The sequence below is a fragment of the Anticarsia gemmatalis genome, chromosome 29 (assembly GCF_050436995.1).
Source record: "Anticarsia gemmatalis isolate Benzon Research Colony breed Stoneville strain chromosome 29, ilAntGemm2 primary, whole genome shotgun sequence".
Lineage (NCBI taxonomy): Eukaryota > Metazoa > Arthropoda > Insecta > Lepidoptera > Erebidae > Anticarsia > Anticarsia gemmatalis.
Genome location: NC_134773.1, coordinates 3,048,620 through 3,071,355, shown reverse-complemented (window position 1 = coordinate 3,071,355; position 22,736 = coordinate 3,048,620). Strand labels below are relative to the sequence as shown.

At 43.5% G+C, this 22,736-nt stretch overlaps 12 protein-coding genes across 12 annotated transcripts; all 12 read right to left on the bottom strand.

Moving 5' to 3' along the window:
- Positions 1–17: 17 nt before the first annotated feature.
- On the bottom strand, positions 18–392 carry LOC142984984 (histone H2B). Its single transcript, XM_076132894.1, has one exon. The coding sequence runs from the start codon at positions 390–392 to the stop codon at positions 18–20; it is 375 nt and encodes a 124-aa protein (XP_075989009.1).
- Positions 393–1,748: 1,356 nt separating this feature from the next.
- LOC142984983 (histone H2A) lies at positions 1,749–2,123 on the bottom strand. The gene has a single exon (XM_076132893.1). It carries the CDS (start codon positions 2,121–2,123, stop codon positions 1,749–1,751), a length of 375 nt encoding a protein of 124 aa, XP_075989008.1.
- A 1,202-nt stretch (positions 2,124–3,325) lies between these two features.
- LOC142985126 (uncharacterized) lies at positions 3,326–5,215 on the bottom strand. The gene has a single exon (XM_076133103.1). The coding sequence runs from the start codon at positions 4,295–4,297 to the stop codon at positions 3,566–3,568; it is 732 nt and encodes a 243-aa protein (XP_075989218.1). The 5' UTR covers positions 4,298–5,215; the 3' UTR covers positions 3,326–3,565.
- Positions 5,216–6,189: 974 nt separating this feature from the next.
- On the bottom strand, positions 6,190–6,501 carry LOC142984982 (histone H4). The gene has a single exon (XM_076132891.1). The coding sequence runs from the start codon at positions 6,499–6,501 to the stop codon at positions 6,190–6,192; it is 312 nt and encodes a 103-aa protein (XP_075989006.1).
- Positions 6,502–7,622: 1,121 nt separating this feature from the next.
- On the bottom strand, positions 7,623–8,033 carry LOC142984981 (histone H3). Its single transcript, XM_076132890.1, has one exon. It carries the CDS (start codon positions 8,031–8,033, stop codon positions 7,623–7,625), a length of 411 nt encoding a protein of 136 aa, XP_075989005.1.
- A 1,077-nt stretch (positions 8,034–9,110) lies between these two features.
- Positions 9,111–9,485, bottom strand: LOC142984980 (histone H2B). The gene has a single exon (XM_076132889.1). It carries the CDS (start codon positions 9,483–9,485, stop codon positions 9,111–9,113), a length of 375 nt encoding a protein of 124 aa, XP_075989004.1.
- Positions 9,486–10,841: 1,356 nt separating this feature from the next.
- Positions 10,842–11,216, bottom strand: LOC142984979 (histone H2A). The gene has a single exon (XM_076132888.1). The coding sequence runs from the start codon at positions 11,214–11,216 to the stop codon at positions 10,842–10,844; it is 375 nt and encodes a 124-aa protein (XP_075989003.1).
- Positions 11,217–12,511: 1,295 nt separating this feature from the next.
- Positions 12,512–14,305, bottom strand: LOC142985024 (uncharacterized). Its single transcript, XM_076132937.1, has one exon. The coding sequence runs from the start codon at positions 13,385–13,387 to the stop codon at positions 12,656–12,658; it is 732 nt and encodes a 243-aa protein (XP_075989052.1). The 5' UTR covers positions 13,388–14,305; the 3' UTR covers positions 12,512–12,655.
- A 621-nt stretch (positions 14,306–14,926) lies between these two features.
- LOC142985046 (histone H4) lies at positions 14,927–15,674 on the bottom strand. Its single transcript, XM_076132962.1, has one exon. It carries the CDS (start codon positions 15,589–15,591, stop codon positions 15,280–15,282), a length of 312 nt encoding a protein of 103 aa, XP_075989077.1. The 5' UTR covers positions 15,592–15,674; the 3' UTR covers positions 14,927–15,279.
- A 1,038-nt stretch (positions 15,675–16,712) lies between these two features.
- On the bottom strand, positions 16,713–17,123 carry LOC142984978 (histone H3). The gene has a single exon (XM_076132887.1). The coding sequence runs from the start codon at positions 17,121–17,123 to the stop codon at positions 16,713–16,715; it is 411 nt and encodes a 136-aa protein (XP_075989002.1).
- A 947-nt stretch (positions 17,124–18,070) lies between these two features.
- LOC142985040 (histone H2B) lies at positions 18,071–18,918 on the bottom strand. The gene has a single exon (XM_076132955.1). It carries the CDS (start codon positions 18,573–18,575, stop codon positions 18,201–18,203), a length of 375 nt encoding a protein of 124 aa, XP_075989070.1. The 5' UTR covers positions 18,576–18,918; the 3' UTR covers positions 18,071–18,200.
- Positions 18,919–19,804: 886 nt separating this feature from the next.
- Positions 19,805–20,601, bottom strand: LOC142985038 (histone H2A). Its single transcript, XM_076132953.1, has one exon. It carries the CDS (start codon positions 20,304–20,306, stop codon positions 19,932–19,934), a length of 375 nt encoding a protein of 124 aa, XP_075989068.1. The 5' UTR covers positions 20,307–20,601; the 3' UTR covers positions 19,805–19,931.
- Positions 20,602–22,736: the final 2,135 nt, after the last annotated feature.

Sequence of the window (22,736 nt, the reverse complement as noted above, 5' to 3'; positions counted from 1 at the left end):
GCAAGCACACGCTGTGCTCACTTGGAGCTGGTGTACTTGGTGACAGCTTTGGTACCCTCGCTGACGGCGTGCTTGGCGAGCTCACCGGGCAGCAGGAGCCTCACGGATGTCTGCACCTCCCTCGATGTGATGGTGGACCTCTTGTTGTAGTGGGCCAGACGAGACGCTTCGGCGGCGATGCGTTCGAAGATGTCGTTAACGAAAGAGTTCATGATCGACATAGCCTTCGAGGAGATACCGGTGTCGGGGTGGACCTGCTTGAGCACCTTGTAGATGTAGATGGCGTAGCTCTCCTTCCTCTTGTGCTTCTTCTTTTTCTTGTCGGTCTTGGAGATGTTCTTTTGGGCCTTGCCGGATTTCTTGGCGGCCTTACCACTTGTCTTGGGCGGCATGGTGCGGCGATTCAACAATCACACAACAATACAATACGGAGCGCAAAATTCGATCCGTGCGGCACGGTGAGCGGTTGGATTGTGGTTCGAAATTGCAGAGAGGCCGCTCTTATTTATCGGCGCTCTCGCCGCGCGGTGGTGGCGACCTAAGGGAGCGCGCGCCGTCGGACGGGCCAATAGGAGCGCTCCGATGCGGTCTCTGTAAGCTCGACGCAGTGCTGACGCACGCCCGGCAGCTACACATCGCGGAGCGCGGAAAGGGCGGGGGGCGATCGACGCGGTACAGAATACTGGCTAAGGCTGTTTAAAAAAAAAAAAAATTAAAAAAAAATTAAAAAAAAAAAAAAAAACACTCACACACTCTCACAATATAATATAATGCTAAGCCAAGTATGTTTTGTTTGTGTTTTATCTAATAGGTATACATATATTATTCACTTATTAAATGTATTAACTTTATCGTTAGATTTTTTATTTATTTATATATTTGCGTTCTGCGAACGACTGACATAGATGAAATAAATATTATAACCTAATTATTTTATTGTATCGGTGTTTACATACCATAATAAGAGTGTACATATTTTGTAATTATAAATACATACGTTGTTGACACGTGGATAAACTAAACTGTACTCACTATTAAGCATTTTTTATTATTTTTTTTTTATTTAAATCAGCACCTACATGCCATATGATAATATTTATTTAATGAGTTATCGATATTTCATAATTATGAACTACAACTAACTGCTACTACTACAACTGACATAGGTACGCAAAAAAAAAAAGAAAAAAAAAAAACATTGGTAAGTATTTGAATCTGGCTGAGATGACGTATATTTTTTTTTTTTGTTATTCCGTTTTACGGCCCTGTGATCTAGCACTTTTGAGCTTTTTTGTAATCTGTGGTTATATCGAAGTTACGGTATTGGTAATGAAATTAAATAGTGGAATTTGGGAAGATGACGTATATAATAATAATTGTTGCCATATAGTATAATATAATGTATTGTACTTTTATACTATATATTATCATACTTATTACGTTTATTAATTAATAATATAATTATTAAAAAATCTATTCGTTCGTGGGGGTTTTTTTTTTTTTCTCTGTTGTTGTTTGTTTTGTGTGTGTTTGACTTTTAATAATGTTGCAACAGAAACAGTCATTCATTATCATAGGATAATTATGATAAATAGATAGACTTTGATTCATATTGTGGCCCTGAAAAGGGCCTTTTGTAAGAAAAATGCACGCCGCCGTCGTCGTCGTCTTGGTCGTACGACAGCAACGTATCATTATATCTTCCCACGAAGTGCGTCGGGTGTGAGGAGGAGGAGTAGGCGGTGGTTTTAAGCCTTCTTCTCGGTCTTCTTGGGCAGCAGGACCGCCTGGATGTTCGGCAGGACACCGCCTTGGGCGATGGTCACGCCGGAGAGCAGTTTGTTCAACTCCTCGTCGTTGCGGATGGCCAACTGAAGGTGACGGGGAATGATCCTGGTCTTCTTGTTGTCCCTCGCTGCGTTGCCGGCCAACTCGAGAACCTCAGCGGCCAAGTACTCCATGACGGCGGCCAGGTACACTGGTGCACCGGCACCGACGCGCTCGGCGTAATTGCCGTTACGCAGGAGCCTGTGGATACGACCGACGGGGAACTGAAGACCGGCACGGTTGGAGCGAGACTTTGCCTTTCCCTTGACTTTGCCACCTTTGCCGCGGCCCGACATGTTGAAGAGTTTTTAAATTGAAGATTTGAAAACAAAGTTAAACACGTATGTACACACACAGCTGAAACCGTGTGCGCGCGCAGCGAGTAAGCGTTGTAGAGTGACTCGCCGACAGCAGGGGCATTTTATTATATACGCGATCGCTGGCGCGCAACCGTCGGGCGGGGAGCGGAGTCGACGCTCACGAACGAAACGGGCGAGAAAACAACACGATAATCGCCGCTATTGCGCGTGCGCGGCACTTTCGCGCCATTTCCACGTTATATTTTATGAATTATAGATTTATGATTTATGTATAATGTATAATATATATGCTCAGTATAATGATGAGAATATCAATACAAATAAAGAAAAAAAAAAAAATTTTTTTTTTTCGTCCTGCAGTCGGGCGTCGTCACTTGTCAGTTTGATTTTGACAGTAACTAATAAAATATTTATGAATGTGTTTTTTTTTTTTTTTTTTCTCGTGTAGGTGAGTGTAGGTAGTCGGTGCAATTGCAATATCGTAGTGTCACTAATGTCACTTGAGAGTTATAATAATTTGAATAAATTGTGAGTGAGTAACGTACGCGTGCAAATTGCAATGTGCATCGCGATGTGATTAGAGCTAATACATTTATATTATTTACGAGTATCTAGGTACTCGCGAGTGACCTAGGGAAGCTAGGGTGTGTTTGTGTTTGTGTTTGTGTTGCGGTGTGCCGTTATAATGATATAATATCATCGTCATCATCATCGTATCGTGTGCTTCGTAGGTATGTGTTCGGCGGCTTTGGGTGAGTTTTTTATTTCAGATAAGCTGTTAGCTGTATATAGGTATTATGTAGTAGCTAGTTATAGTGTATGATATTCTAGGTGTTTTGAAATTATAGTTACGTTACGAGTTAACCACTCACATGTCATGTAGGGTGGCATAGGTAACGTCGTCGGTTCGTGTATTGTTTGATTCGTCGTCGACTATCATAGCATAGCTATACAATTATTATAATTATTGTTGTTATTATCTCTCTCGTGTTATATACCTTAGTTAGTTAGTTAGTTAGTTGGTTGGTTACATAGCTGTGGTAGTTTATTGTTTTGTTAGTAGTTGGTTGGTTAGTTTGTTTGACTTTCTGTATACGCATCAGAAACGAATATGTATGTTTGTACATGATTCATGAATATATTGTTAGCCCTGAAAAGGGCTGTTTTTGGTAGTGGCGAGCGAGTGTGTCACGCACGCCGCCGTGAGGCTCGCGGCTGCTGCGACGGCGACCCGGTGGCGGGTCGCTCGCTGCCGCTGCTGCTGCTGCTGCTGCTGCTGCTGCTGCTGCTGCTGCTGCTGATGCTGCGGCGGCGGCGCGGCGGGACCGACGACGCGACGACGGTGTAGCGCGACCATGCACCGCACCCGCGCGTGTATAGCGCGCGCACTCGTTGGCTGCGGCCGGCGTGTGTGATATTTACTTCTTGGCTGCGGCTGCCTTCTTCGCGGCGGGCTTGGACTTGGGCGTAGCGGCGGCCTTCTTGGGCTTGGGCGCCTTCGGCTTCTTCGTGGGTGGCTTCGCGGTCTTCTTAGCCTTGGGTGCGGCGCCGCCCTTGGCCTTGGCGGGCGCGGCGGCCTTCTTGGCGGCGGGCTTCTTCTTCGCGGCGGCGGCGGCCTTCTTGTCCTTCGCGGCGGCCGAAGCCTTGGCTTTGGACGGCGATGCGGAGGCAGACGCGGACGCGGCTGCGGCCTTCTTGCTCTTGGCGCCGGCGGCGGAGGCGGTCGCCTTCTTGCCGGCCTTCGACGCTGCCGCTGCACCCTTGCCGGCGGCTGCCTTGCCCGCACCGGCGCTCGCGCTCGGCTTCTTGGCGGCGGCCGACTTGGACTCTAGCTTGAACGAACCGGACGCGCCCTTGCCCTTGGTCTGGATGAGCGCGCCGGACTCGACGGCGCTCTTCAGGTATTTTCTGATGAACGGCGCCAACTTCTCGGCGTCTACCTTGTACTGAGCGGCGATGTACTTCTTGATCGCCTGCAGCGAGGATCCGCTGCGCTCCTTCATCTCCTTGATAGCGTTGTTCACCATCTCGGACGTCTTCGGGTGCGTAGGCTTCGCCTTAGGTTTCTTAGCGCCGCCCGCCTGTCTTGCCTGTTTCTTTGCTGGTGTAGCGGGAGCGGGAGCTTCGGCGGCGACTGCTGTATCGGCCATTGTTGATTGTTGATAGATTGATTGCGAGAGTAAGTAAGTAAGTAAGTGAGAGAGAGAGAGAACGATCAAACAAACGTGTTCACGCGAGTGTGAAAGAGAGGTTCGATCTGAGACTTCGACTATCGTAGTAGATGTCGCCACTATACGCAACTTGCCACCCGATTAGCTACCTCGAGACTTTACCGTAACGAGGGCCATTCTGTCGCGAGACGATTTCTCGTATGAACACTTCATACTTTTCACTAACACGTATCTAATTAAATACAAATTTATTATATTTTTGTTATGTAACCACACTCGTTTATTGTATTTTCGTATACATAATGAACGAGACTATCTACCGGTACCGATAGATATCGCATAAAACGAACGATCGAGCCGGCGCTCACCATTATAATCCATACTGTCTACTTGGCATACCTCGCGTTCACTTCAAAATGTATTTTTCTCTATAAAACACAACGTTTCAGTTGTAAACGGTCGATAAATCAACAAGGAGGATATCGAGCTTGAAACGTATCAACATTTCATTTGTATTAACACTTTGGTCGAACGTATTAGACGATTAAAAGTGAACCTTCGTAAAACACGAAAGCGTTATACCACTTAAGGACGGGCGAGTCAGACCTGGTGGTATAACGTTTAATAAACTAATATAAAATTACAAAATACTATATTAAACAATGTGAAAGTGCATATAATGCAATTCAACATGCCAATAGACGAATAATCACGTTATGCACACGCTCAATCTCTCGCCGTACGTACACACACGGTACACGGTACGGAGACAGACACCCGTGTCCCGTGTAAGTTTAGTAGATTCATTCCCTTAGGCAGTGCTCTCAGTTACAGCTATTAATTATTATTATGTACCAGTGTCCAACAACACAACACTTACTTGAACACAATATTAAACACACACACAAATATTAATTAATTAATATTATGCATAAAATTTTCTATTTAGTTCGATTTGTCTAAATATGTATGTAAGTTTTAACAACAACATTACTTTGATGTTGACATGTACACATACCATATATAATATATCAATATGACAATTATTATTTTAATTATCATACAGTTACGTTAGTTAGTGTTAAACTGTTTATATTCTCTATTATTTAAATGTTACTCGAAACATTTTAATTCTAATCTTAATACCTATTATTAATGCTTGCATGTTATTTATTACTATGTACCTATTTGTAATTTGTACGGATATTTCTATTTCAGGTTACCGGTAAGCAGCTGAGCTGAGGCTGAGGCTGAGCCCTGAGGACATTCGACGTCGCAACGTAGCATCAACTAAGAAGAAACGCAGTCGAATGCAGAGAGAGACGATCCAGGTATGTCAGTCAGTGTTCTGGTTACAAATATTGTATTTTTGTAATATATGTACATACTCACTCATAACTTCAAACAAGTAGTAGCTGTACATAAGTAAGTTGACAGAGAGATACACCAGTATCAATGATTTTATCATAACACATTATATAGGTAGGTAGGTTACCTACGTACGTGTATTATACTCTATTCGTTTCATATAATATTGATGATTATGTTATAGTAAACTACTCGGTACGTTGCGTTCTAGCGTTAGTAGGTGAAGTGAATTTATTCATATATTATTATTATGTACGTGTATAGTAGGTATACAGTATAGTACTACTATGTAGTATAGTATGAGAGTTTGACTTATCGTGTGTTCATTATAGAAACATAAACTTTATAATAGTTTATATGAATCGTATGCGGCCCTGAAAAGGGCCTTTTTATTAGCGCTATCACATATGACGCGTACGCTCAACGAGCGATGCGCAATTGCGACAGTGCCGGCTGGAGGACGGGACGGGTGTGTGTGTCGTCGTCCGTCGAGCAGAAGCAGCTTAACCGCCGAAACCGTACAGGGTGCGGCCTTGACGTTTCAGCGCGTAGACGACGTCCATGGCGGTGACGGTCTTCCTCTTGGCGTGCTCGGTGTATGTGACGGCGTCGCGGATCACGTTCTCGAGGAACACCTTCAGCACACCGCGAGTCTCCTCGTAAATAAGACCGGAGATACGCTTGACGCCGCCTCTGCGCGCGAGACGACGGATGGCGGGCTTCGTGATACCCTGGATGTTATCGCGAAGCACTTTCCTGTGGCGCTTGGCTCCTCCCTTTCCCAGACCTTTTCCTCCCTTTCCGCGGCCGGTCATCTTCTTTGTTCTTTAGTGTTGTGACGTTGAGTTGAGCAGACAGACAAGTGACGCGCGCACGTTGTTCAACGGGCGAGCGCTGGCGAACGACTGGATGCACGGGCCAGTACATGCCCCTCATTTATATACGCGTTGCGGCGCTCGCTCGAGCTCGCTCGTTCGCTAGTCGATAGGTCGGTCGGAACTCGGACGCGCAGGGTTTGTTTTGTTTTGGCGGGCCGTGTGCGACTTGCTGCCTCATTTTAGTTGATATTATTGTATATGTATATTTAAAAAAAAAAAAAAAAAAAACGTAAATTTCAACTATTTACTTAATTATATAAACTAATCAAATAATATTTATTTATTAATATTATAACACACCGCCTTTAATATGGTTAGCAGTGTACAACATCATAATATTGATTAAAAAAAAAAAAAAAAAAGAAAAAAACAAAAAGTATTATTTTAGGTACCTATATTAAATTGGTTGTTAGATTTTGATAATTTTTATCATCATTCAGCAGTAGGTACCTATCTATATTTATTATAAGCATACAATACACGATCAGTATTATTTAAGGAGTGTCTGTCTGGTTAAAAGAAAAAGAAAAAAAAAAAAAAATGTATAAGTACAGTAATGTAGGTAATGAAATTCGACCATTTTGTATTTAGGATCTATTTCGTCCTATATGTACTGTCTCTATTATAATATGTAATATTATATAATATGTAGCTGTATGTACCACGCCAGTAAATATTGTAATTTGTCAAATATGATGGACTTATGTATATTGTGTGTAGGCCTGCATCTTTATAGCTAGCTTGTACAGGAATGATGATATCATGTTGCAACTGCTATATTTTATTTTATTATATTTATATGGGGACCATACTTGCAGTATTTAGATATTAGGTAGGTATATTGTGTGTGTTAATTAATAGTTTGTTTGACTTTTTAATGTTAGTTGCAGAAACATATTTTATTACAAAAATATATGACTCATGTGTGGCCCTGAAAAGGGCCTTTTTGGTATTCGGCTGAGCGGCAATACAAGTGTATACTTAATAGGTGTATACAACAATATATCGCACACCGCCTTGTACACGCCAACTGCAGTACTCGATAGTACTGACTGCAGTTAGGCGCGCTCTCCGCGGATCCTGCGCGCCAGCTGTATATCCTTGGGCATGATGGTGACACGCTTGGCGTGGATGGCGCAAAGGTTGGTGTCTTCGAAGAGACCGACGAGGTAAGCCTCGCTGGCCTCCTGCAGGGCCATCACAGCGGAGCTCTGGAAACGGAGATCGGTCTTGAAGTCTTGAGCGATCTCACGCACCAAACGCTGGAACGGAAGCTTGCGGATCAACAGCTCGGTACTCTTCTGGTAACGACGAATCTCACGGAGCGCTACGGTTCCGGGCCTGTAACGATGGGGCTTCTTGACACCACCGGTTGCCGGTGCGCTCTTGCGGGCCGCCTTGGTGGCGAGCTGCTTCCTCGGTGCCTTACCACCGGTGGACTTGCGAGCGGTCTGCTTGGTACGCGCCATTTCTTAATTGAATTGAATTGTACTGAAACTGAACCTGAACGAACGACGTGCGGTGCGAACGGCGCGACTGTGCGAGCGGGAATGAAACGCGCATTGCCCGTCCCACTCGTATTTATACGATCGACACGGGCCGACAGCGCGAACCGGCCGCGGCGAACTCACTTGGAATTTTCTCTCTAAATTCGTATAAATCCTTTATTTTAAAGCGTACATAATATATTATATTGTGTGTACGTGTTTATATTATTATTCTATAAGTAACTTGATAAACGTCAAACTATGATAAACGTCATTTTTTTTTTTTCTTTTTTTTTTTTTTCTTTATAACATTGAATGACAACTATTTGAACGAACGAAACATGAAACAAAATGCGTTATACCTATATGTTATTCTTACAATTATCATTATTTTATTTTTTTTTGTTATTTTTAAGTAAGTATTTATAATATTTTATTTAAGTACATAATATTGTATACCGTTCATCACCTATAAACATTACACCTATCACTGTATTTCTCCATCGACTATTTGCAGTTTAGTAACTTGATAAACGTCAAACTATGATAAACGTCTTTTTTTTTTTTTTCTTTTTTTTTTTCCCATATAACATTGAATGACAACTATTTGAATTTTATTGAAGTACTTAAAATAATATTAGGCAGGCAATATTATTATGTACGATATGGGTATAGTACTCTGGTCGTGGAGCTTCAAAGTGTCATTATATTATTATATTTATTATCATCATACTTTATATTATATAAATAATATATATGTATTGTTGTTTTTGTCAATAATATAATTCCATTGTGTTACTATTTTTCTGTGTGTATTAAATTTAATCGTTGCAGATCGTAAAGGATAGCGACTGGGAGTGATGGAGATAGGTTTTTTTTTATGTTGTTGTTTGACTTTTGACATGTTTATCAACAGAAACATACATTTTGTATGTTAAATTGTATATGAAAATATTTGTGGCCCTGAAAAGGGCCTTTTGTTTGTGCGCAACACATAGGTAGGTGAGTATGTGGTGAGCGCAACGGTGGCGGCGGTACAAGTGCAAGCACACGCTGTGCTCACTTGGAGCTGGTGTACTTGGTGACAGCTTTGGTACCCTCGCTGACGGCGTGCTTGGCGAGCTCACCGGGCAGCAGGAGCCTCACGGATGTCTGCACCTCCCTCGATGTGATGGTGGACCTCTTGTTGTAGTGGGCCAGACGAGACGCTTCGGCGGCGATGCGTTCGAAGATGTCGTTAACGAAAGAGTTCATGATCGACATAGCCTTCGAGGAGATACCGGTGTCGGGGTGGACCTGCTTGAGCACCTTGTAGATGTAGATGGCGTAGCTCTCCTTCCTCTTGTGCTTCTTCTTTTTCTTGTCGGTCTTGGAGATGTTCTTTTGGGCCTTGCCGGATTTCTTGGCGGCCTTACCACTTGTCTTGGGCGGCATGGTGCGGCGATTCAACAATCACACAACAATACAATACGGAGCGCAAAATTCGATCCGTGCGGCACGGTGAGCGGTTGGATTGTGGTTCGAAATTGCAGAGAGGCCGCTCTTATTTATCGGCGCTCTCGCCGCGCGGTGGTGGCGACCTAAGGGAGCGCGCGCCGTCGGACGGGCCAATAGGAGCGCTCCGATGCGGTCTCTGTAAGCTCGACGCAGTGCTGACGCACGCCCGGCAGCTACACATCGCGGAGCGCGGAAAGGGCGGGGGGCGATCGACGCGGTACAGAATACTGGCTAAGGCTGTTTAAAAAAAAAAAAAATTAAAAAAAAATTAAAAAAAAAAAAAAAAACACTCACACACTCTCACAATATAATATAATGCTAAGCCAAGTATGTTTTGTTTGTGTTTTATCTAATAGGTATACATATATTATTCACTTATTAAATGTATTAACTTTATCGTTAGATTTTTTATTTATTTATATATTTGCGTTCTGCGAACGACTGACATAGATGAAATAAATATTATAACCTAATTATTTTATTGTATCGGTGTTTACATACCATAATAAGAGTGTACATATTTTGTAATTATAAATACATACGTTGTTGACACGTGGATAAACTAAACTGTACTCACTATTAAGCATTTTTTATTATTTTTTTTTTATTTAAATCAGCACCTACATGCCATATGATAATATTTATTTAATGAGTTATCGATATTTCATAATTATGAACTACAACTAACTGCTACTACTACAACTGACATAGGTACGCAAAAAAAAAAAGAAAAAAAAAAAACATTGGTAAGTATTTGAATCTGGCTGAGATGACGTATATTTTTTTTTTTTGTTATTCCGTTTTACGGCCCTGTGATCTAGCACTTTTGAGCTTTTTTGTAATCTGTGGTTATATCGAAGTTACGGTATTGGTAATGAAATTAAATAGTGGAATTTGGGAAGATGACGTATATAATAATAATTGTTGCCATATAGTATAATATAATGTATTGTACTTTTATACTATATATTATCATACTTATTACGTTTATTAATTAATAATATAATTATTAAAAAATCTATTCGTTCGTGGGGGTTTTTTTTTTTTTCTCTGTTGTTGTTTGTTTTGTGTGTGTTTGACTTTTAATAATGTTGCAACAGAAACAGTCATTCATTATCATAGGATAATTATGATAAATAGATAGACTTTGATTCATATTGTGGCCCTGAAAAGGGCCTTTTGTAAGAAAAATGCACGCCGCCGTCGTCGTCGTCTTGGTCGTACGACAGCAACGTATCATTATATCTTCCCACGAAGTGCGTCGGGTGTGAGGAGGAGGAGTAGGCGGTGGTTTTAAGCCTTCTTCTCGGTCTTCTTGGGCAGCAGGACCGCCTGGATGTTCGGCAGGACACCGCCTTGGGCGATGGTCACGCCGGAGAGCAGTTTGTTCAACTCCTCGTCGTTGCGGATGGCCAACTGAAGGTGACGGGGAATGATCCTGGTCTTCTTGTTGTCCCTCGCTGCGTTGCCGGCCAACTCGAGAACCTCAGCGGCCAAGTACTCCATGACGGCGGCCAGGTACACTGGTGCACCGGCACCGACGCGCTCGGCGTAATTGCCGTTACGCAGGAGCCTGTGGATACGACCGACGGGGAACTGAAGACCGGCACGGTTGGAGCGAGACTTTGCCTTTCCCTTGACTTTGCCACCTTTGCCGCGGCCCGACATGTTGAAGAGTTTTTAAATTGAAGATTTGAAAACAAAGTTAAACACGTATGTACACACACAGCTGAAACCGTGTGCGCGCGCAGCGAGTAAGCGTTGTAGAGTGACTCGCCGACAGCAGGGGCATTTTATTATATACGCGATCGCTGGCGCGCAACCGTCGGGCGGGGAGCGGAGTCGACGCTCACGAACGAAACGGGCGAGAAAACAACACGATAATCGCCGCTATTGCGCGTGCGCGGCACTTTCGCGCCATTTCCACGTTATATTTTATGAATTATAGATTTATGATTTATGTATAATGTATAATATATATGCTCAGTATAATGATGAGAATATCAATACAAATAAAGAAAAAAAAAAAAATTTTTTTTTTTCGTCCTGCAGTCGGGCGTCGTCACTTGTCAGTTTGATTTTGACAGTAACTAATAAAATATTTATGAATGTGTTTTTTTTTTTTTTTTTTCTCGTGTAGGTGAGTGTAGGTAGTCGGTGCAATTGCAATATCGTAGTGTCACTAATGTCACTTGAGAGTTATAATAATTTGAATAAATTGTGAGTGAGTAACGTACGCGTGCAAATTGCAATGTGCATCGCGATGTGATTAGAGCTAATACATTTATATTATTTACGAGTATCTAGGTACTCGCGAGTGACCTAGGGAAGCTAGGGTGTGTTTGTGTTTGTGTTTGTGTTGCGGTGTGCCGTTATAATGATATAATATCATCGTCATCATCATCGTATCGTGTGCTTCGTAGGTATGTGTTCGGCGGCTTTGGGTGAGTTTTTTATTTCAGATAAGCTGTTAGCTGTATATAGGTATTATGTAGTAGCTAGTTATAGTGTATGATATTCTAGGTGTTTTGAAATTATAGTTACGTTACGAGTTAACCACTCACATGTCATGTAGGGTGGCATAGGTAACGTCGTCGGTTCGTGTATTGTTTGATTCGTCGTCGACTATCATAGCATAGCTATACAATTATTATAATTATTGTTGTTATTATCTCTCTCGTGTTATATACCTTAGTTAGTTAGTTAGTTAGTTGGTTGGTTACATAGCTGTGGTAGTTTATTGTTTTGTTAGTAGTTGGTTGGTTAGTTTGTTTGACTTTCTGTATACGCATCAGAAACGAATATGTATGTTTGTACATGATTCATGAATATATTGTTAGCCCTGAAAAGGGCTGTTTTTGGTAGTGGCGAGCGAGTGTGTCACGCACGCCGCCGTGAGGCTCGCGGCTGCTGCGACGGCGACCCGGTGGCGGGTCGCTCGCTGCCGCTGCTGCTGCTGCTGCTGCTGCTGCTGCTGCTGCTGCTGCTGATGCTGCGGCGGCGGCGCGGCGGGACCGACGACGCGACGACGGTGTAGCGCGACCATGCACCGCACCCGCGCGTGTATAGCGCGCGCACTCGTTGGCTGCGGCCGGCGTGTGTGATATTTACTTCTTGGCTGCGGCTGCCTTCTTCGCGGCGGGCTTGGACTTGGGCGTAGCGGCGGCCTTCTTGGGCTTGGGCGCCTTCGGCTTCTTCGTGGGTGGCTTCGCGGTCTTCTTAGCCTTGGGTGCGGCGCCGCCCTTGGCCTTGGCGGGCGCGGCGGCCTTCTTGGCGGCGGGCTTCTTCTTCGCGGCGGCGGCGGCCTTCTTGTCCTTCGCGGCGGCCGAAGCCTTGGCTTTGGACGGCGATGCGGAGGCAGACGCGGACGCGGCTGCGGCCTTCTTGCTCTTGGCGCCGGCGGCGGAGGCGGTCGCCTTCTTGCCGGCCTTCGACGCTGCCGCTGCACCCTTGCCGGCGGCTGCCTTGCCCGCACCGGCGCTCGCGCTCGGCTTCTTGGCGGCGGCCGACTTGGACTCTAGCTTGAACGAACCGGACGCGCCCTTGCCCTTGGTCTGGATGAGCGCGCCGGACTCGACGGCGCTCTTCAGGTATTTTCTGATGAACGGCGCCAACTTCTCGGCGTCTACCTTGTACTGAGCGGCGATGTACTTCTTGATCGCCTGCAGCGAGGATCCGCTGCGCTCCTTCATCTCCTTGATAGCGTTGTTCACCATCTCGGACGTCTTCGGGTGCGTAGGCTTCGCCTTAGGTTTCTTAGCGCCGCCCGCCTGTCTTGCCTGTTTCTTTGCTGGTGTAGCGGGAGCGGGAGCTTCGGCGGCGACTGCTGTATCGGCCATTGTTGATTGTTGATAGATTGATTGCGAGAGTAAGTAAGTAAGTAAGTGAGAGAGAGAGAGAACGATCAAACAAACGTGTTCACGCGAGTGTGAAAGAGAGGTTCGATCTGAGACTTCGACTATCGTAGTAGATGTCGCCACTATACGCAACTTGCCACCCGATTAGCTACCTCGAGACTTTACCGTAACGAGGGCCATTCTGTCGCGAGACGATTTCTCGTATGAACACTTCATACTTTTCACTAACACGTATCTAATTAAATACAAATTTATTATATTTTTGTTATGTAACCACACTCGTTTATTGTATTTTCGTATACATAATGAACGAGACTATCTACCGGTACCGATAGATATCGCATAAAACGAACGATCGAGCCGGCGCTCACCATTATAATCCATACTGTCTACTTGGCATACCTCGCGTTCACTTCAAAATGTATTTTTCTCTATAAAACACAACGTTTCAGTTGTAAACGGTCGATAAATCAACAAGGAGGATATCGAGCTTGAAACGTATCAACATTTCATTTGTATTAACACTTTGGTCGAACGTATTAGACGATTAAAAGTGAACCTTCGTAAAACACGAAAGCGTTATACCACTTAAGGACGGGCGAGTCAGACCTGGTGGTATAACGTTTAATAAACTAATATAAAATTACAAAATACTATATTAAACAATGTGAAAGTGCATATAATGCAATTCAACATGCCAATAGACGAATAATCACGTTATGCACACGCTCAATCTCTCGCCGTACGTACACACACGGTACACGGTACGGAGACAGACACCCGTGTCCCGTGTAAGTTTAGTAGATTCATTCCCTTAGGCAGTGCTCTCAGTTACAGCTATTAATTATTATTATGTACCAGTGTCCAACAACACAACACTTACTTGAACACAATATTAAACACACACACAAATATTAATTAATTAATATTATGCATAAAATTTTCTATTTAGTTCGATTTGTCTAAATATGTATGTAAGTTTTAACAACAACATTACTTTGATGTTGACATGTACACATACCATATATAATATATCAATATGACAATTATTATTTTAATTATCATACAGTTACGTTAGTTAGTGTTAAACTGTTTATATTCTCTATTATTTAAATGTTACTCGAAACATTTTAATTCTAATCTTAATACCTATTATTAATGCTTGCATGTTATTTATTACTATGTACCTATTTGTAATTTGTACGGATATTTCTATTTCAGGTTACCGGTAAGCAGCTGAGCTGAGGCTGAGGCTGAGCCCTGAGGACATTCGACGTCGCAACGTAGCATCAACTAAGAAGAAACGCAGTCGAATGCAGAGAGAGACGATCCAGGTATGTCAGTCAGTGTTCTGGTTACAAATATTGTATTTTTGTAATATATGTACATACTCACTCATAACTTCAAACAAGTAGTAGCTGTACATAAGTAAGTTGACAGAGAGATACACCAGTATCAATGATTTTATCATAACACATTATATAGGTAGGTAGGTTACCTACGTACGTGTATTATACTCTATTCGTTTCATATAATATTGATGATTATGTTATAGTAAACTACTCGGTACGTTGCGTTCTAGCGTTAGTAGGTGAAGTGAATTTATTCATATATTATTATTATGTACGTGTATAGTAGGTATACAGTATAGTACTACTATGTAGTATAGTATGAGAGTTTGACTTATCGTGTGTTCATTATAGAAACATAAACTTTATAATAGTTTATATGAATCGTATGCGGCCCTGAAAAGGGCCTTTTTATTAGCGCTATCACATATGACGCGTACGCTCAACGAGCGATGCGCAATTGCGACAGTGCCGGCTGGAGGACGGGACGGGTGTGTGTGTCGTCGTCCGTCGAGCAGAAGCAGCTTAACCGCCGAAACCGTACAGGGTGCGGCCTTGACGTTTCAGCGCGTAGACGACGTCCATGGCGGTGACGGTCTTCCTCTTGGCGTGCTCGGTGTATGTGACGGCGTCGCGGATCACGTTCTCGAGGAACACCTTCAGCACACCGCGAGTCTCCTCGTAAATAAGACCGGAGATACGCTTGACGCCGCCTCTGCGCGCGAGACGACGGATGGCGGGCTTCGTGATACCCTGGATGTTATCGCGAAGCACTTTCCTGTGGCGCTTGGCTCCTCCCTTTCCCAGACCTTTTCCTCCCTTTCCGCGGCCGGTCATCTTCTTTGTTCTTTAGTGTTGTGACGTTGAGTTGAGCAGACAGACAAGTGACGCGCGCACGTTGTTCAACGGGCGAGCGCTGGCGAACGACTGGATGCACGGGCCAGTACATGCCCCTCATTTATATACGCGTTGCGGCGCTCGCTCGAGCTCGCTCGTTCGCTAGTCGATAGGTCGGTCGGAACTCGGACGCGCAGGGTTTGTTTTGTTTTGGCGGGCCGTGTGCGACTTGCTGCCTCATTTTAGTTGATATTATTGTATATGTATATTTAAAAAAAAAAAAAAAAAAAACGTAAATTTCAACTATTTACTTAATTATATAAACTAATCAAATAATATTTATTTATTAATATTATAACACACCGCCTTTAATATGGTTAGCAGTGTACAACATCATAATATTGATTAAAAAAAAAAAAAAAAAAGAAAAAAACAAAAAGTATTATTTTAGGTACCTATATTAAATTGGTTGTTAGATTTTGATAATTTTTATCATCATTCAGCAGTAGGTACCTATCTATATTTATTATAAGCATACAATACACGATCAGTATTATTTAAGGAGTGTCTGTCTGGTTAAAAGAAAAAGAAAAAAAAAAAAAAATGTATAAGTACAGTAATGTAGGTAATGAAATTCGACCATTTTGTATTTAGGATCTATTTCGTCCTATATGTACTGTCTCTATTATAATATGTAATATTATATAATATGTAGCTGTATGTACCACGCCAGTAAATATTGTAATTTGTCAAATATGATGGACTTATGTATATTGTGTGTAGGCCTGCATCTTTATAGCTAGCTTGTACAGGAATGATGATATCATGTTGCAACTGCTATATTTTATTTTATTATATTTATATGGGGACCATACTTGCAGTATTTAGATATTAGGTAGGTATATTGTGTGTGTTAATTAATAGTTTGTTTGACTTTTTAATGTTAGTTGCAGAAACATATTTTATTACAAAAATATATGACTCATGTGTGGCCCTGAAAAGGGCCTTTTTGGTATTCGGCTGAGCGGCAATACAAGTGTATACTTAATAGGTGTATACAACAATATATCGCACACCGCCTTGTACACGCCAACTGCAGTACTCGATAGTACTGACTGCAGTTAGGCGCGCTCTCCGCGGATCCTGCGCGCCAGCTGTATATCCTTGGGCATGATGGTGACACGCTTGGCGTGGATGGCGCAAAGGTTGGTGTCTTCGAAGAGACCGACGAGGTAAGCCTCGCTGGCCTCCTGCAGGGCCATCACAGCGGAGCTCTGGAAACGGAGATCGGTCTTGAAGTCTTGAGCGATCTCACGCACCAAACGCTGGAACGGAAGCTTGCGGATCAACAGCTCGGTACTCTTCTGGTAACGACGAATCTCACGGAGCGCTACGGTTCCGGGCCTGTAACGATGGGGCTTCTTGACACCACCGGTTGCCGGTGCGCTCTTGCGGGCCGCCTTGGTGGCGAGCTGCTTCCTCGGTGCCTTACCACCGGTGGACTTGCGAGCGGTCTGCTTGGTACGCGCCATTTCTTAATTGAATTGAATTGTACTGAAACTGAACCTGAACGAACGACGTGCGGTGCGAACGGCGCGACTGTGCGAGCGGGAATGAAACGCGCATTGCCCGTCCCACTCGTATTTATACGATCGACACGGGCCGACAGCGCGAACCGGCCGCGGCGAACTCACTTGGAATTTTCTCTCTAAATTCGTATAAATCCTTTATTTTAAAGCGTACATAATATATTATATTGTGTGTACGTGTTTATATTATTATTCTATAAGTAACTTGATAAACGTCAAACTATGATAAACGTCATTTTTTTTTTTTCTTTTTTTTTTTTTTCTTTATAACATTGAATGACAACTATTTGAACGAACGAAACATGAAACAAAATGCGTTATACCTATATGTTATTCTTACAATTATCATTATTTTATTTTTTTTTGTTATTTTTAAGTAAGTATTTATAATATTTTATTTAAGTACATAATATTGTATACCGTTCATCACCTATAAACATTACACCTATCACTGTATTTCTCCATCGACTATTTGCAGTTTAGTAACTTGATAAACGTCAAACTATGATAAACGTCTTTTTTTTTTTTTTCTTTTTTTTTTTCCCATATAACATTGAATGACAACTATTTGAATTTTATTGAAGTACTTAAAATAATATTAGGCAGGCAATATTATTATGTACGATATGGGTATAGTACTCTGGTCGTGGAGCTTCAAAGTGTCATTATATTATTATATTTATTATCATCATACTTTATATTATATAAATAATATATATGTATTGTTGTTTTTGTCAATAATATAATTCCATTGTGTTACTATTTTTCTGTGTGTATTAAATTTAATCGTTGCAGATCGTAAAGGATAGCGACTGGGAGTGATGGAGATAGGTTTTTTTTTATGTTGTTGTTTGACTTTTGACATGTTTATCAACAGAAACATACATTTTGTATGTTAAATTGTATATGAAAATATTTGTGGCCCTGAAAAGGGCCTTTTGTTTGTGCGCAACACATAGGTAGGTGAGTATGTGGTGAGCGCAACGGTGGCGGCGGTACAAGTGCAAGCACACGCTGTGCTCACTTGGAGCTGGTGTACTTGGTGACAGCTTTGGTACCCTCGCTGACGGCGTGCTTGGCGAGCTCACCGGGCAGCAGGAGCCTCACGGATGTCTGCACCTCCCTCGATGTGATGGTGGACCTCTTGTTGTAGTGGGCCAGACGAGACGCTTCGGCGGCGATGCGTTCGAAGATGTCGTTAACGAAAGAGTTCATGATCGACATAGCCTTCGAGGAGATACCGGTGTCGGGGTGGACCTGCTTGAGCACCTTGTAGATGTAGATGGCGTAGCTCTCCTTCCTCTTGTGCTTCTTCTTTTTCTTGTCGGTCTTGGAGATGTTCTTTTGGGCCTTGCCGGATTTCTTGGCGGCCTTACCACTTGTCTTGGGCGGCATGGTGCGGCGATTCAACAATCACACAACAATACAATACGGAGCGCAAAATTCGATCCGTGCGGCACGGTGAGCGGTTGGATTGTGGTTCGAAATTGCAGAGAGGCCGCTCTTATTTATCGGCGCTCTCGCCGCGCGGTGGTGGCGACCTAAGGGAGCGCGCGCCGTCGGACGGGCCAATAGGAGCGCTCCGATGCGGTCTCTGTAAGCTCGACGCAGTGCTGACGCACGCCCGGCAGCTACACATCGCGGAGCGCGGAAAGGGCGGGGGGCGATCGACGCGGTACAGAATACTGGCTAAGGCTGTTTAAAAAAAAAAAAAATTAAAAAAAAATTAAAAAAAAAAAAAAAAACACTCACACACTCTCACAATATAATATAATGCTAAGCCAAGTATGTTTTGTTTGTGTTTTATCTAATAGGTATACATATATTATTCACTTATTAAATGTATTAACTTTATCGTTAGATTTTTTATTTATTTATATATTTGCGTTCTGCGAACGACTGACATAGATGAAATAAATATTATAACCTAATTATTTTATTGTATCGGTGTTTACATACCATAATAAGAGTGTACATATTTTGTAATTATAAATACATACGTTGTTGACACGTGGATAAACTAAACTGTACTCACTATTAAGCATTTTTTATTATTTTTTTTTTATTTAAATCAGCACCTACATGCCATATGATAATATTTATTTAATGAGTTATCGATATTTCATAATTATGAACTACAACTAACTGCTACTACTACAACTGACATAGGTACGCAAAAAAAAAAAGAAAAAAAAAAAACATTGGTAAGTATTTGAATCTGGCTGAGATGACGTATATTTTTTTTTTTTGTTATTCCGTTTTACGGCCCTGTGATCTAGCACTTTTGAGCTTTTTTGTAATCTGTGGTTATATCGAAGTTACGGTATTGGTAATGAAATTAAATAGTGGAATTTGGGAAGATGACGTATATAATAATAATTGTTGCCATATAGTATAATATAATGTATTGTACTTTTATACTATATATTATCATACTTATTACGTTTATTAATTAATAATATAATTATTAAAAAATCTATTCGTTCGTGGGGGTTTTTTTTTTTTTCTCTGTTGTTGTTTGTTTTGTGTGTGTTTGACTTTTAATAATGTTGCAACAGAAACAGTCATTCATTATCATAGGATAATTATGATAAATAGATAGACTTTGATTCATATTGTGGCCCTGAAAAGGGCCTTTTGTAAGAAAAATGCACGCCGCCGTCGTCGTCGTCTTGGTCGTACGACAGCAACGTATCATTATATCTTCCCACGAAGTGCGTCGGGTGTGAGGAGGAGGAGTAGGCGGTGGTTTTAAGCCTTCTTCTCGGTCTTCTTGGGCAGCAGGACCGCCTGGATGTTCGGCAGGACACCGCCTTGGGCGATGGTCACGCCGGAGAGCAGTTTGTTCAACTCCTCGTCGTTGCGGATGGCCAACTGAAGGTGACGGGGAATGATCCTGGTCTTCTTGTTGTCCCTCGCTGCGTTGCCGGCCAACTCGAGAACCTCAGCGGCCAAGTACTCCATGACGGCGGCCAGGTACACTGGTGCACCGGCACCGACGCGCTCGGCGTAATTGCCGTTACGCAGGAGCCTGTGGATACGACCGACGGGGAACTGAAGACCGGCACGGTTGGAGCGAGACTTTGCCTTTCCCTTGACTTTGCCACCTTTGCCGCGGCCCGACATGTTGAAGAGTTTTTAAATTGAAGATTTGAAAACAAAGTTAAACACGTATGTACACACACAGCTGAAACCGTGTGCGCGCGCAGCGAGTAAGCGTTGTAGAGTGACTCGCCGACAGCAGGGGCATTTTATTATATACGCGATCGCTGGCGCGCAACCGTCGGGCGGGGAGCGGAGTCGACGCTCACGAACGAAACGGGCGAGAAAACAACACGATAATCGCCGCTATTGCGCGTGCGCGGCACTTTCGCGCCATTTCCACGTTATATTTTATGAATTATAGATTTATGATTTATGTATAATGTATAATATATATGCTCAGTATAATGATGAGAATATCAATACAAATAAAGAAAAAAAAAAAAATTTTTTTTTTTCGTCCTGCAGTCGGGCGTCGTCACTTGTCAGTTTGATTTTGACAGTAACTAATAAAATATTTATGAATGTGTTTTTTTTTTTTTTTTTTCTCGTGTAGGTGAGTGTAGGTAGTCGGTGCAATTGCAATATCGTAGTGTCACTAATGTCACTTGAGAGTTATAATAATTTGAATAAATTGTGAGTGAGTAACGTACGCGTGCAAATTGCAATGTGCATCGCGATGTGATTAGAGCTAATACATTTATATTATTTACGAGTATCTAGGTACTCGCGAGTGACCTAGGGAATCTAGGGTGTGTTTGTGTTTGTGTTTGTGTTGCGGTGTGCCGTTATAATGATATAATATCATCGTCATCATCATCGTATCGTGTGCTTCGTAGGTATGTGTTCGGCGGCTTTGGGTGAGTTTTTTATTTCAGATAAGCTGTTAGCTGTATATAGGTATTATGTAGTAGCTAGTTATAGTGTATGATATTCTAGGTGTTTTGAAATTATAGTTACGTTACGAGTTAACCACTCACATGTCATGTAGGGTGGCATAGGTAACGTCGTCGGTTCGTGTATTGTTTGATTCGTCGTCGACTATCATAGCATAGCTATACAATTATTATAATTATTGTTGTTATTATCTCTCTCGTGTTATATACCTTAGTTAGTTAGTTAGTTAGTTGGTTGGTTACATAGCTGTGGTAGTTTATTGTTTTGTTAGTAGTTGGTTGGTTAGTTTGTTTGACTTTCTGTATACGCATCAGAAACGAATATGTATGTTTGTACATGATTCATGAATATATTGTTAGCCCTGAAAAGGGCTGTTTTTGGTAGTGGCGAGCGAGTGTGTCACGCACGCCGCCGTGAGGCTCGCGGCTGCTGCGACGGCGACCCGGTGGCGGGTCGCTCGCTGCCGCTGCTGCTGCTGCTGCTGCTGCTGCTGCTGCTGCTGCTGCTGCTGATGCTGCGGCGGCGGCGCGGCGGGACCGACGACGCGACGACGGTGTAGCGCGACCATGCACCGCACCCGCGCGTGTATAGCGCGCGCACTCGTTGGCTGCGGCCGGCGTGTGTGATATTTACTTCTTGGCTGCGGCTGCCTTCTTCGCGGCGGGCTTGGACTTGGGCGTAGCGGCGGCCTTCTTGGGCTTGGGCGCCTTCGGCTTCTTCGTGGGTGGCTTCGCGGTCTTCTTAGCCTTGGGTGCGGCGCCGCCCTTGGCCTTGGCGGGCGCGGCGGCCTTCTTGGCGGCGGGCTTCTTCTTCGCGGCGGCGGCGGCCTTCTTGTCCTTCGCGGCGGCCGAAGCCTTGGCTTTGGACGGCGATGCGGAGGCAGACGCGGACGCGGCTGCGGCCTTCTTGCTCTTGGCGCCGGCGGCGGAGGCGGTCGCCTTCTTGCCGGCCTTCGACGCTGCCGCTGCACCCTTGCCGGCGGCTGCCTTGCCCGCACCGGCGCTCGCGCTCGGCTTCTTGGCGGCGGCCGACTTGGACTCTAGCTTGAACGAACCGGACGCGCCCTTGCCCTTGGTCTGGATGAGCGCGCCGGACTCGACGGCGCTCTTCAGGTATTTTCTGATGAACGGCGCCAACTTCTCGGCGTCTACCTTGTACTGAGCGGCGATGTACTTCTTGATCGCCTGCAGCGAGGATCCGCTGCGCTCCTTCATCTCCTTGATAGCGTTGTTCACCATCTCGGACGTCTTCGGGTGCGTAGGCTTCGCCTTAGGTTTCTTAGCGCCGCCCGCCTGTCTTGCCTGTTTCTTTGCTGGTGTAGCGGGAGCGGGAGCTTCGGCGGCGACTGCTGTATCGGCCATTGTTGATTGTTGATAGATTGATTGCGAGAGTAAGTAAGTAAGTAAGTGAGAGAGAGAGAGAACGATCAAACAAACGTGTTCACGCGAGTGTGAAAGAGAGGTTCGATCTGAGACTTCGACTATCGTAGTAGATGTCGCCACTATACGCAACTTGCCACCCGATTAGCTACCTCGAGACTTTACCGTAACGAGGGCCATTCTGTCGCGAGACGATTTCTCGTATGAACACTTCATACTTTTCACTAACACGTATCTA